Raw genomic sequence first — 14,068 nt, forward strand, 5'->3', positions numbered from 1 at the left:
TCTTATTCGATTCGGCTTCACTTACATTTCGCGTGGGGACCACCGCACGAAGCACTCGCTGAAGCCTTGCCGATTCCGACGCCTCATCAGGCACTGGCCCTGGAACGTGATGGCCTGGGTTCCATTCGTCAGCGTGCTGATCTGGCGCAGGCGATGCTGCAGTCCCTCCATGATGCCCGTGTCGAAGAAGTCAAACATGCGAGCTGTACGATGGTATAGAGGGGGCAAACATTACATATCTTATAAATCAAACAAGTAAGACAGCTCTAGTGGGGGTGCCCGACTAGCAGATGCCCTGGACCGCGTTCGGTTTGCGTTGAATATACTCCATAGCTTTAACCTTTAACCTTGCATAAGCCTATACAAAACTCATTTGAGCCAATGACTGTGTCCTCTCAAAATGCCTCACCTCTACTGACACCGTCTCCTCATATTTGTAATAAGAATACCGCAATCACGCAATCGAAGGACGACATCTGAACTACCATCGCCGTCACTCGAACTTGAACCCAAGACAACATATGTATTCCCCAAAATGGATCACCTCTACTGACACCGTCACTTCATATCATCAAGTGGAAGAACAGCAATCAGACGACGCCATCTGCTTTATCTACTTTTACAATATCTTCTCCTTTTCTACCAACACCGTCCCTCTCTGAAGTGGGAGCTGATCATTGAATAGCAATGGACCATTTCTTGTGCTTTACCAAATAGATTTTAATAAAATGTTTAGCACATAGTCTAAATATTAGATTGGATTTGGGAACTCTGAAATTATTTCATCGATTTGCTAGCTCTCAAAGGTTTTTGGGCGGATGCACAAGATGGACAGTGTTAAGTAGACTAAGTTCGTTGCCCTGATATACATATATACGTTCTGGTATCAGCCTCCTTCTGTTACATTTCAAATAAGTCGAGCATGGCCAAACAGATACCCCGATATATAGAGGTCCTTACCTGAGAAGGGCTGTCGGCGGTATCGCAGCTTCTTGCCGTTCTTGCGCAGCTGCTTGGGCACGGGCGGGTCGGAGGTGCGCTTGCTGGTGCTCTCCTTGGCGTTGTCCGAGGCGTTGAAGTGGTTGTTCACGTGCTTCTGCAGGGCGAGCTGGGGGACGAAAGGAGACACAAGTTAGCAATCGCATGCCCTCGGGCGCCCATCTGCTTCAGTTTGGGTCGTCACTTACCTGTGAGCCAAAACGCAGGCCGCAGCCCTCGACGATGCACTTGAATTGCTTTGAGCCGCCGTGCGAGAGCACGTGGCGCTCCAGCCAGCGGCGGGAGCAGGACTCCTTGTTGTACACCTTGCAGCCCACCCAGAGGCAGGCGAAGGGACCCGTCTGCGTGTTGACATGATGCGTCTGCATGTGGTCCAGGAGCTTCGAGTTGCTCTCGTGCTTCTTGTTGCACTTGTCCCAGTAGCAGACGCCGTCATGCCGCTTCGCCCCCTTGCCGCCTGCTCCGGCGCCGGCCGGAAAGCGGATCGTCTTGGGCTGCGACAGAATCGGCGAAATGGCGCACTTGGGCAACACTTTGCTGGCGCTCTCCGCCAGCGTGGTATCCACCATAGGCGAGGCCGTGGAGCAGTCGTCAATGCTGTTGCTGTTGCTGTTGCTGCCGGGCGAGGCGGGGGAGGGCGCATTGCTGGCCAGCGAGTTGCTGTCGGAGGCGTTGCAGCTGTTGCTGCTGGCCGACGTCGGCGGACAGACGGACTTTGAAGAACTGCAGTGAGAGAGAGAGAGAGAGAGAAGCGTGATTGAGTAAGTAAGAGGAGGAGACAGAGTGACTGTGGATGGCTTACATGGCATCCGCAATGGAGTTGCTGCTTTCGCTGTTGCTGAGGCTGCCGCCTATTCCGGACTCGGGCGTGAGCCGCTTGTGCGTGGCCGTCTCCGATGAAGCCACCGACTTGTCGTCCTCCTCGTCATAGTTGCTGCTGCTGCTGCTGCTGCTGACAGCAGTGACCCCCGATGCTGTTGCTGCTGGTGGCACAGCCATTGCTGGCGCAGCGGCCTGCGAGCAGTCCTCCGTGCCACTGGAGTTGCAGGAGGACGTGACCAGCTCGCTCAGCATGTCCTGCTGGCTGGCGTTGCCCTCCGGCGAGCACATCTGCTGCGTCTGGCTGCTGCTGCTGTTGCTGGCGGCCGGCGAGGGCGCCGAGCTGAGCGACGCCGGCGTCGAGGCCTCCAGCGAGAGATCCGCCGCGCTGCTCACCGAGTTGCTGCCGGTGTAGCTGCTGCTGCAGTTCGAGTTGCACTCGGCGGCCAGCAGCTCGTGCTTGGAGGGCTCTGCGCGCCGCCCGCTCGCCAGCTGCAGCTGTCCGGCGAAGCTCTGCGGCTTGGGCGTGCTCGACAGGGGGGGCGTGGCCGACTCCTCCATGGGCTCCGCCTTGATGGCCACCAGCGACTTGCCGAAGGCCGACAGTGTGCTCGACGAGTGGGCGGAGAGGGCAGGAGAGGCGCGTGCCGATTGCTGCGAGTTGCTGTTGCTGTTGCTGCTGGGCGAACTGAAGGGCAGCGGTGTTAGTGTGCTGGGGGCAGGTGTGGGCGTGGCACTCTTGCCCAGAATACTAATGGCGCCATTGGAGTTCTTGACCAGGTCAAAGAGATCAGCGCTGCTCGAGATCTTGGCAATGGTTGCTGTTGCTGGCGGCAACTGTTGCTGCTGCTGTTGCGGCTGCTGCTTGGCTATGCTGAGCGTCGGCGTCAGCTTGGCGGGCGCAATGCTCACCAGTGGCGGCGTGGGCGTAATTGTGGGCGTGGCACATCTACGCAATTGCTGCAGTTCCTTAGCGGCAGCAGCAGCAACAGCGCCAGCGCTGGTTGGCACTAGAGGCGGTGGCGTGGTGGGCGTGGCAATGGCTGTGTACTTGGCTTTGCTAAGTGGCAACTGTTGCTGCTGCTGCTGTTGCTGTGGCGGCAGCTGTTGCTGCTGTGCGCGCTTCTGATAGGGCTTCGCCAGGGCAGCGGGCAGGGATCGCGACTTGGCGGGGGAGGCGTTCGAGATGGTAACCAAAGGAGGCGGACCCTTGCTGATGGCACGTTGTTGTTGCTGTTGTTGCTGGGCAGTGTTGCTTACAGTATTCGAGGCATTGCTGCTGGCAGTGTTACTGTTGCTGTTGTTGCTGTTGTTGCTGCTGTTGCTGCTGCTACTGCTGTTGGCAGCAGTCAATGGAGGTGGCTGTGTGGCAGTGATAAGTTGTTGCTGTTGTTGTTGTTGCTGCTGCTGCTGTTGCTGCTGATGAGAGAGCAACAGCTGGGCCAGCTGCTGCTGCTGTTGCTGCAGCTGCAACTGTTGCTGCTGCTCGCTGGCAGGCTCAAATATGGAACTCAAGGCGGGAATGGGCTGCAGCGCAGGCAGCGCATGGTTAGGATGTTGCTGCTGATGTTGCAGTGCGACTGCAGCAGCTACTTTCTGCTGCTGTTGTTGCTGCTGGTTGTTGGCTGCAATTGCGGCTGCAGCCTGAGCCAGCATTGTGGGCAGCGTGGCAGCATTCAGCAGGAGCCCTGCTGGCGTCGCCATGAAAACGGGCTGCGCTGCTGCTGCGGCGCCCAAGCGCTGAAAGTGTTGCTGCTGCTGCTGTTGATGGTGTTGCTGCTGCTGTTGCTGCTGCTGCTGCTGTGCGGCGAGAGCTGCTGCAATTTGCTGCTGGAACAATTCCTGCAAATTGGATGCCCCATTGACGGTTGTGGGCGTGGCAGCCACCGCTGCAGCAGCCGCTTTAACAGCCGCCGCCTGCTGCAACTGCAACTGTTGCTGCTGCTGCTGCTGCTGCTTCAGCAACAGCTCCTGCAGCTCGTTCAGCCCGAAGGGATTCGCGCTGGCTGCTGCTGCCGTCGCCGTTGTCGCCGTCGTCGTCGTCGCCGTCGTCACCTGCTGCAGCTTGAAGACGGTCCCGTTGAGGAAATACTGCGCTGCCTGCGCCGCTTGCGCCGAGGCGGCTGCTGCTGCGGCATTGTTGCTGGCGGCGGCGGCAACCGCTGCCTTGGCCACGTTGTTCAGCTGCATGATGTTGGCGGCGGCCGCAAGCTGCGGCGGCAGATGCACCAAGTTCGGAAGCTGCACCGGCAGCTGGTAGAGCGTTGGGTTAGGAGTGGGCGTGGCAGCTGCAGTAGCAGCCAGTTGCAGCTTCTGGCAGGGTTTGGCAGCGACTGTTGTTGATGTGTTGTTGGTGCTGCCATTGCTGCTGCTATTGTTGCTATGGGGTGCGCGGTATCCTGCTGCTGGGAGCAGTGTCTTTGATGTCTGCAACTGCAACTGTTGCTGCTGCTGCTGCTTCATCTCGGGCGTGCGCGGCGCTATGGCCACGTGCTTCTTGGCGGGCGATTTGCCAGTGCCCGCGTGGGCGTTGCCGGCGTGTGCATTGTGGGCGTGGCTGTGGCTGTGCGCTTGGCTGCTGCTGCTGGGCGTCTTGCGCAAATTGGGCGCCACCTGAGCAATCTTGGCGGGCTGCTTGCTGCTGCGCTCAATCTTCTTGAGCGCCGGCACCGGCAACACGGCAGCAGTACCCGCAGCAGCAGCAGCGACTGTTGGCGTTAGCTTGGGCTGCAACTGTTGTTGTGGCTGTTGTTGTTGCTGCTGCTGCTGCTGTTGCTGCTGCTGCTGTTGCTGCTGTTGTTGCTGCTGCTTCTGCTCATTCAGCTGCGAGAGGATGTTAAAGTATTTGTTGAGCGAGGCCGTTGTTGCTGGTGTGCTCATTGTCAGCGTGTTGGGCGTGGCAGCTGCTGATGCTGTTGCCGCCGTAGCTGGGGGCGGCGAGGGCGTCGCTGACAACTTGCCCGACGTCGCCTTCATCTGTGACTTGAAGAATCCCGTGATCTTCGTCTGCGACTCCTCCAAGGCAGCTGCCTTCAGTCTTTTCTCGCTGTTGCTGGTGCTAGTGTTGCTGCTGCTGCTGTGGGTGTTGCTCGGGGCATCTACGCGTGACTTCTTCAGACCAGTGGCCTCGTTACTACTGCTGTTGTGGCTGCTGCTGCTGACTGCGGCGCGCTTCTTGGAGGCTGCCGCAGCAGGAACCGCCGTCGAGGTGCTGCCGAGGCTCGTGTTCCATGGCCATTGCAGCGTGGGCAGCGTCGTATTGCCGTTACCGTTGCCGTTGCGTTGGGTGATTGCTGTTGCAGTTGCAGATGGAGTCGCATTTGTCGCTGTTGTGATTTTGGCAGTGTTGCTGTTGCTTCTGGTTGCATTCGCTGTGATTGTTGCTGCTGCAGCGGCTGTTGCTGCAGAGCTGCTGCTGTTGCTGGAGTTGCTGTTGCTGCTGGACGCAGCGCTGAGTATTTGTGGGGGCATTTTGTGTAGCTGCTGCTCGTCGCTCAGTAGCGAGTGCGCACTGTACGGGGAGCCAGGCTCGGACGCATCCTCACTGGATCCTGTGCTGGAGTCGGCGCAACTGAGGGAGGTGGCAACGCCGCTGCAACGAAAAAAGGAAGCAAAAGCAGAAGCAGAGGCAAATGCAAATGCAATGCAATTGCATCGGATAGGAGTTAAAAAAATGCAAACACAATAATACAAAATGTAAGTAAGTTAATTTCAGCCACACCTTTGGGCAGCAAGACGCGCGTTTGCTGCTGCTGCTGCCCCACAGGTGCAGCAATTGAGTTTTATCTGGAACGCGAGTGCTTTAATTCATCTTAGCTGTATTTTTTTCACAAGCGCAAACATAACAAACACAATAACAATTCGCTTGAGTTTTTTTCTATGCAGCTTTAGTTTTTTTATTTATTTTTATGATTGCTGTTAGCTGACATTGCGCGCATCACTAGCACGCTGTTACGCTCGTTCACAGTGAAAACGCAACAGCTGTATAATTTCCCAAACAATCGAAAATGGCAGGCAGAGTGGGCTAGCAAAAGCTGACTGCTATGGCCTGATGGTCAGCAAATGGCGGTCACATTCGAAATGTGAAATATACATGAAATGTTAACACTGACACTATACATATTTATAGTACTTCTATACATTAGCGAAGAATTTACATAAAACGCATATCTACATATGTTATAATTCATAAACGAACTAACCAAAGTCCTGCGTGCCTTTTAAAGGTTGATACTTTAGGAAAACAACAGCCAGCAAGATGCGAGAGAGAGAGAGATAAATACACAAGCATGCAATCTGCGATTATGGTGCTGCTGCTGCCTGATGCCTCTGCTTCAGCTGATGAGAACGCCGAACGCGAACGAACGAGCGAGCAACCGAACGAATAAAAGACCGAAAGAGCGAAAGAAACGCATATGTAGCACACAAAAACACACAAAACCAAAAACGGGTCGATAAACGAAAGCATAAGGTAAACAAAAAAAAAATAATACCACACGTACACATACACAGAGGCAACAGCAAAGGCAGGCACAGACAGCGTGTAGCGCACGAAGCAGCAGACGAAAAGGAACAAAAATAAATTCAACTCCCATTCCTTGCCCTTTTGCCAGCGTGTTTTGTTGTTCTTGTGTTTATTGTTTCTTTACTTCTCTCTGTGTATTCGCCTGTCCCGCTGGTTGTCTGTCGACGTTGCCCGCGTGCAACATAACGAATCAACAACAACAGCAGCAACAACAAAAAGTTGGAACGCGAGCATTCTAATGCGGGAAAATTTCAGTTTCAGGTAGCAGAGGCGCAGGCAAACAATCCGAGTGCCGTTTTATGCTGCTGGAAGGGGAAACGAAATGGGAAGTGGACTGCACGTAGGCAGCGTCTTTGCTGTTGCTGTTGTTGTGACCCCCCTAAGCCCGCGTTTGATGTTTGCTTGAAATTCTTGTTTCTTTTTTTTTAATACTTTTTATGTGTGCATATTTAACAAAATTAATAAAAAGCGTTGAGCGTGAGCCTTCTTCACACACTCCACACATGCAATCACATTAACATATGCACTTGCGCTGCCTTCTTTTACAGCTCGTCGTACTATGTTATTTTTTATCTGTATATTTTTTCATTTGCTTTGCTATCTTTCTATTTTGTATGCAGCCGCTGTGGTTGTCAATGCTGATTGCACCTGATTCAATTTTGGTTTTTACAGTATTTATGAGAGTTTTGAGTTTTAGTACTTTATTTTACTCTGTCTGTGGCTCAAGAATTTAGATTGACGACGCCGACAGCAACAGCGACAGCGGCTTCGGCATCGGCGTCAGTGCTGGTATTTCACCTGCTCCCGCTGCCTAAACCTAAGCCTTAGCCTCAGTCACTGCTTCTGTCGGTTGCGCCGCCAGCATTCCTGTTAAACGCATCGTTAAAAGTTGGGCTTTGTTAAGTTGCCGTCGCTCTTGCTGTTGCGTTGATGGGCTTGGGATGGGTCTGTGATGAGTTTTCTGTTAATGCTCAGATACCAAGCACACTTGTAAACAAAGATGACATGTCTGTAAATAGTACGCACACATACGAAAAATCAGATTGATGTCACTTAAAAACGCATAATACTTTGAATGGATTAAAGGTTGTTTACCTCTTGAGCAGGTTATCTTGCAACTCATTTCAAAGAACTAGGAAGCTTCCGTCTGTATAAGATTAATACTCGACTGGACTGAATACTTTATATCCCAACTGGACTCTGTTTAAGAGGAGTACGTTGTCCTGCTAAACATCACGGGTTTGAAAGTCTAAATACATACATACATATGTATCTGATAGTAAATACATATGTCTGTCTTGTACTCTCATGTATGTACATATACATATGTACGTATGTTTACTTTACTCACGTATCTTCAATAATATTTGGAAATATTTGCTTAATGGATGTAATCAGGTCTTTAAGGATTTAAGGATTTCTCACGATTTGATTTCTCTGTAATATTTTCGCCATTGTCTGAATCGATCGTTATATTTTTATTTTTATGTGATTTATTTAATTTCCTTTCTAAATTTTTAAAATTTGTTCTAATTCTGCAAATGGAGGTTTAATTGAAATTCACTTGGGTTTTGCATTTTTAGAATGCAGTTCTATTTTATATATAGTAGTTAAAGTTAATTGTAACAATGTATTTCTCCTTCCCAATATTAATGTTTTATTTTTCACGTCGTTTACATATAAAAGTTTGTTGTATCAACATTTAATTGTAAAACTTAAATTTTGTAATTTGAGTTTCCCAAGTACTTAGATTTATTTCTCAACAGTATGTTTAATGAAATTAATCAATTTATTGTACGGTGTTTCTCGTATTATTGTAGAATAATATTCTTTATTTATTCCACATTTTAAAACACTTATTGATTTATTTGCGTTTGCCTTAAAACATTTCCATTTATTCACATGTGAATTTTATGTTTCACCGACGGCATTTCATCTGTGAACATTTTCCCGTTTTTTTTTTTTTCGTTCATAAGTCTGGTTTATGCCTTTACAGGATATTTAGATTTCATATCCATTTCTGTTGGTAGCATGCTTAGACTGAGATACTTCCCAACCTGCTGGAAAATGGCGTTGATCACGATGGTACCCAAACCTGGAAAAAACCACACGGAAGTTGAGGGATTCCGTCCAATCAGCTTACTTTCGGCGCTAGGGAAGATGGCAGAGAGAGTGATCCTGGATCGTATTATAAAGCTCGAGCCTGTAAAGCAAAAAATACCGAATTGGCAGTTCGGATTTAGACAAGGGCACGGCACGCCGGAACAACTTCATCGCGTAGTCAACTTCTCCCTCGACGCTATGGAACAAAAAATGTATGCGGCTGCTGTTTTTATGGACATCCGACAAGCTTTTGACAGAGTGTGGCACGATGGTCTCCGATTTAAACTGAAGAACATATTACCACCGCAGCTATTCCAGCTTGTCTCAAGCTTCCTCACGGATAGGTACTTTAGAGTCGTTGTGAGTGGAGAAAAGTCCTCGAAACGCTCAGTTTGCGCAGGTGTCCCACAGGGTAGCGTGCTTGGACCCACGCTATACAACCTATACACAGCTGACATGCCAACCACAAATGTAGTTACTGGACTAGATGAGGAACACGTCCTGATAGCAACCTACGCAGATGACACTGCAGTTTTGACCAGAAGTCCTAGCATCAACATAGCCACGGAATCCTTGCAGCAGTATGTAAATAGCTTTGAAGGATGGACCAGAAAATGGAACATAGGCATCAACACCAGCAAGTGCGTAAATGTCACGTTTACCACACGAACTTTGTCTTGCAGCGGCATCACCATGCTTGGCTCCAGAATCCCACAAAAGAGCTCATACAAGTACCTTGGAGTTTTACTGGACAGGAAGCTAAACTTTAAGGCCCATACAACCATGGTACGGCAGTCAATAATGGCAAAATCCAGAAAAATGGCATGGCTTCTTGCTCCAAAAAACAAGCTGTCGCTATATAGTAAAACTACGATATACAAAAGCATCCTAAGCCCGATCTGGAAATACGCCCTAGAAATATACGGCATTGCATCCAAATCAAACTTGGAAAAAATTAGAGTCGCCCAAGCAAAGATCCTGAGGCGAATCTGCGATGCCCCATGGTACATGAGGACTCGAGACATCGAAAAGGATCTAAAGGTTCCAAAGGTGGGAGATGTCCTACAATCACGTTCCGCAAGGTATATAGAACGCCTTGACAGCCACAGCAACGTACTAGCCAGACGGCTAACTGCCAAGCCGAGGAAGAGACGACTCAAGAAGTGCCACCCAACGGACTTGCCCAAAAGAGTGATAACATAATTAAATATAAAAGAAAAATATTTCACTAAACAAAACCATATTAATATAATATAAATAGTAATGTTAAAGTAATATTAAAAATTAACACATAAATATATAATCTAAGTCTAGATCTTTTTGTTATTATTTTTAATGTAGAACTAGATTAAGTTGCCATTATGGTAGCAGTAAGCTTGTTAATAAAATATAAAAATTTTTACAAAAAAAAAAATTTCTGTTGGTATTTCGTTTCAACTTGGGGCTTTTAATTACATATTCCACAATTGATGTTGTCGATAATTTATTAATTTTATTCAAAATATATATATATTAGGCACACACTAAGCATTTCGTTTTTTTTCTTACTTTTGTTGTGATTGTGGCTGTTATATTCACACACTTTATAGTAAATTCATAGCAGAAATGCCAACAATTTAAATTTTATTAGAAAATCCCATTAGATACACACACACATGCAAATGCACACATATACACGTATACAAAGTGACTTCCACATCCGCTTGTAAGATGCCTGTGTGTGTGTGTGTGTATCCACCACCCAGCACAAATTCCAACCCCTGCCCATTCCGTACCCCTCCTCCATCCCTTGCACAATTGAGCATGCTTCATTTGCGAGGTATGAATGAAAAGCGCGCGTCGCTTTGGGTGGGCAAAGCGCGAAAAAAAAACAACGAGAAAGAGAAAAACAGGAGAGAAAGAGACTGGAAGAGGGGGCGAAAGAGTGAGAGAGAAGGCTAGGAGAAATCATTGCATATTTGCGTGGGCAAACAAAAACAAACAATGTTGTCAGTATATTTAACATATGATGTAAATGTAAGCGCTGCGGTAATAGTTTGACAAAATTAAAGCACACACATACGAGGCATGCACATATTAATATATGTATGCATGTATATACATGTATATGTGTATGCATGTATGTATGTAACGCACACTTCACTACACACTACACTACTACAAACACATGCGCAGCAGCTGAGAGGGAGCAATGCACGCGACGACAACGGCGACGGCGACAGCGACGTAATCGTCGCCCCCTTTTGATTACTTTTATTTTTAACACACACACATGCGCTCATACGCAGAGGCCGTCGCATCTCTGCAGACGTTTCGTTCTTTTTTTTTCCTTTCTTATTTTTTCTGTGGTATATATTGTGTATATGTACATATTTAACTATGCTTGTGTTGGTATACTAACATTTAATGTTAATGTTAATGACAGCAGATCCTCCAACGGCGACGACGGCGACTATCCAAAGCGCAGTGGCAGCGCACACTACCAGTACTTAAAGCTTAAATGTTTCACACGCACACATACACAAGCACACACCCAACACTTAGTCTCACACATAGACCGAACCAAAGCTCACGCACGTTTGTTTGTTTCTTTCTTCTGCTGCTTGTGCATTTGTTATTGCATTTGGGATATTTGATCACTTCGTGGTATTTGCATTTGTATTTTCATTATTTTATGCTAGCAGAGAATACACATAAACACAGAACATTCTTTTAATTAATCCACATAAAAAACCATGTTCCCAAACGTTTGTTTGTTCGTGCGTTCGTTGCCCGTTTCGTTTGCCGTTCGTCCGCTTGCAATCTGCAGACGCGTCCGTCGCGTCAAAGAGAAAATGGCTGAATGATGTGAAAGAGAAAATGAAAGACTGATTTATAGAATTCGTAAAAGGCCAGCAGCAGCAGCACAAGCGGCACCGGCAGAGGCAGCAGCAAGAAATTCCCTGTTTTTATTCAACTCGAAGCGAAGTCGTCGCACAGTCGCGTCGCGACGCGTCGGCTGTTTTGTTTGTTCACTCTTGTTCTTGTTCGTTCTCTCGCTTTTACTCTCGCGCATTCTCTCTCGGTCATCTGTCTCTCTTGAGCGACCAGAGAATTTCCCTGTATAATAAGGGCCCATTGGGCATTCTAACGGCAACTTCGGCCGAAAGAGCGTCAACTGAACCCCATGTCTGACGAGGACTATAGCAATGCCACTCACTGTTTCTGCTTCGGCTTCGGCTTCGGCTTTGCAGAGTCGGCACACGACCAGTGTACCCACACACACTCGCACGCTTATGCATTCGTTTATGGTTCGTTTCCTCGCACTCTCACTAGCTTTGTGAATGTGTTGCTGACTGTGCTCTCTCAGAATGCAGGGCCAGCAACCCTCGCAATTCTCTTGCCTCTTGCTGCTTTCAGTTCCCTACTTTTTTGCCCATTATTATTATTATTTTTATTTATATTTTACTGCATGTTATTCTTGTTGTTGCAGGCACGTTAAATATTTCCTGTTTGTATGTCGTCGTCGCTTCGTCGTCTTCTCCTAACTTTGGGCCCACAAACTGTGTATGTGTTTGTGTCTGTATGCGTTTGCGTTTGCGGGGGGCAGTTCATGTTATGGTCACGTACACTGCGGCCTCTGCTCCCGCTGCCTCAGCCGTTCCATTGCAGCAACTTCTGTTGCTGCTGCCTCTCCTGCCTCTACTGCTGCTCTCAGTCCCACCGTTGCCGTTATACGTCTACATTTGTCGCGTGCTCTTCCTCTGCTTCTTCCCCTTCATTTCCCTTGCTTATTGCTTTGATGGCTGACGCCTTTTTACTTTTCTTTTCTTTTGGCCGCTCTTTGCTTAGCTTAAATGTTTATCTAATTATTTTGACGTCTTTGCCGCCAGCTTCATCAGTTAATTACCGACACTTTGACATCAAGCAATGTGAAAGGAAAACTATTTCGTTTGCTGTTAAATTATGCTCTTTTATCAGTGCAACGAACTTTTTGTCTGCTGTTATTTAGCATGAATGTTAACCGCTAATGAAATCGCAGAGAGAGTATTTAAGAAAGACTTTTTATTAAGCATGCGTTTTCACGCTGTTGGCGAAACGTTTTCGCTAATTGCCTTAACTTCCTTCCGTTGGCGCTTTTTGCTGGCCATAAATGAAAATTCTTCGCATCTACCCCACAGCGAGGGCTGCCAGAACCAAACGTCTAGTTCAATGCCTCATCCGTTCTCATTATTTTATTTAATATCCCTGCCCCATGCATTTATTCTTTGATCAGCAGCACCACTAGGTATGCATAAATTTCACTAGTTTACTCATGAAATTTGCAATAAAAAGAATATATAAACTATAAGCGAAAGCACTAATTCCTTCCACTTCCCTCCTGTTGATGCGCATACATACATATGTTTTCCGCGTCAATTTTGATGTATCTGCGGCATAAGTCTAGGCGTTATAAACCCTTTCTGATAACCTCTTTCGACTCGCCAATCCCCCTCCCACGCTTCCACTTAGTTCTCTTCTCACTTCATTTCTTTCCCTCTCTCACACACGCACTCAGCAGGTTTGTTTTCGGCTTCGGGTTTAGCTTTAGGGCCTCTGTCTGACTTATGGTTATACACATGTGTGCGTGTGCCTATTAGTTAGCATTTGATTTGGGTCTCTGTCATTTGCCTATGCTAATTAGCTGCAGCTGAGGGGAAAAGTGGGAAAGCTGATGCCAGTTTTTCCATTATATTATCCAAATTTACATTTAATTAAATTACATTTAATTAACAGCCAAGACACAAACAGCTTGTGAAACCCTACTTTTAGATAATTGAAAACGAAACTATTTGCAGCTAGGATAATTGTTAAAGAAATTTAACTGTTTCAAAACTAAGAATTCCAACAAAAAATTTTAGGAACAATTAGAGCACTAGTGATTGGGGACCCTGTGTTGAGTTCTTGTGAATATAAACAACTTTGTGTTCAATGAAATAATATATTTTATATAATTTAGTAACAATAGATCTAAACTCTCTCTAGTCCGAATATAAACTGACCCAAATCAGTTCTACTCATTGGGTTCTCCCCTTGAATGTCTGACTCGACTCTCCAGCCTCCTTCGATTGTCGATAGTCTTAACTTACATATGTATATATGTACATACATACATATATACATACATACATATATGTACATATCTATGGACTTTAACTCAAGTCCAAGACTTGTAAGAAATTTCAATAAATCTGAGTAACTTACTGCTCTATTTATATACATACATATATATACACAAGTTACCTTTACATTCTGTCAGATCTGTGGGAATTTATACCACGTAAATAGCAGTGTCTTTATTGAATTTCTGAACAAGGTGAACAAAAAAGTAGAATATATGTATGTACATATACATATATACATACATATATGCTTTAAATTTTCCTTTTGGGGTTTATATATGTATCCAAACGATTGTATTTTTGTGTCTGCATGTATCTATTTATATCTGTATACATACATGTATATTTCTCATTTAAAATCTGAATAGTCATTGGGATTTAATTCTAGTATTTTTCTAGTATTTCATTTCTATTTCGATCACATGATAGTTTCCTCAGTGGCGACGCACTCACGCATGGACTGTTAGTTACGCACACAGAC

At 46.9% G+C, this 14,068-nt stretch overlaps 1 protein-coding gene across 5 annotated transcripts in view; it reads right to left on the reverse strand.

Moving 5' to 3' along the window:
• Positions 1-14,068, reverse strand: part of jing (AE binding protein 2 jing) — a 212,147-nt gene that overhangs the window by 2,804 nt on the left and 195,275 nt on the right. For 3 of the 5 annotated variants that reach the window (XM_089261438.1, XM_089261437.1, XM_089261441.1), the window contains 4 exons: positions 1,802-5,410; positions 1,188-1,722; positions 961-1,108; positions 26-203 (listed from right to left, as the gene is read on the reverse strand). In XM_089261438.1, coding sequence (XP_089117564.1) covers positions 26-203; positions 961-1,108; positions 1,188-1,722; positions 1,802-5,289 — 4,349 coding nt within the window. In that variant the 5' untranslated portion in view covers positions 5,290-5,410. Of the gene's footprint in view, positions 1-25; positions 204-960; positions 1,109-1,187; positions 1,723-1,801; positions 5,411-5,539; positions 5,712-14,068 lie in introns of those variants that run through there. The other 2 variants (XM_089261440.1, XM_089261439.1) reach the window with 2 other exon arrangements.

The sequence above is a fragment of the Drosophila navojoa genome, chromosome 5 (genome assembly GCF_054131105.1).
Source record: "Drosophila navojoa isolate 15081-1374.11 chromosome 5, UAZ_NAV_1.0, whole genome shotgun sequence".
In the NCBI taxonomy this organism is placed as follows: domain Eukaryota; kingdom Metazoa; phylum Arthropoda; class Insecta; order Diptera; family Drosophilidae; genus Drosophila; species Drosophila navojoa.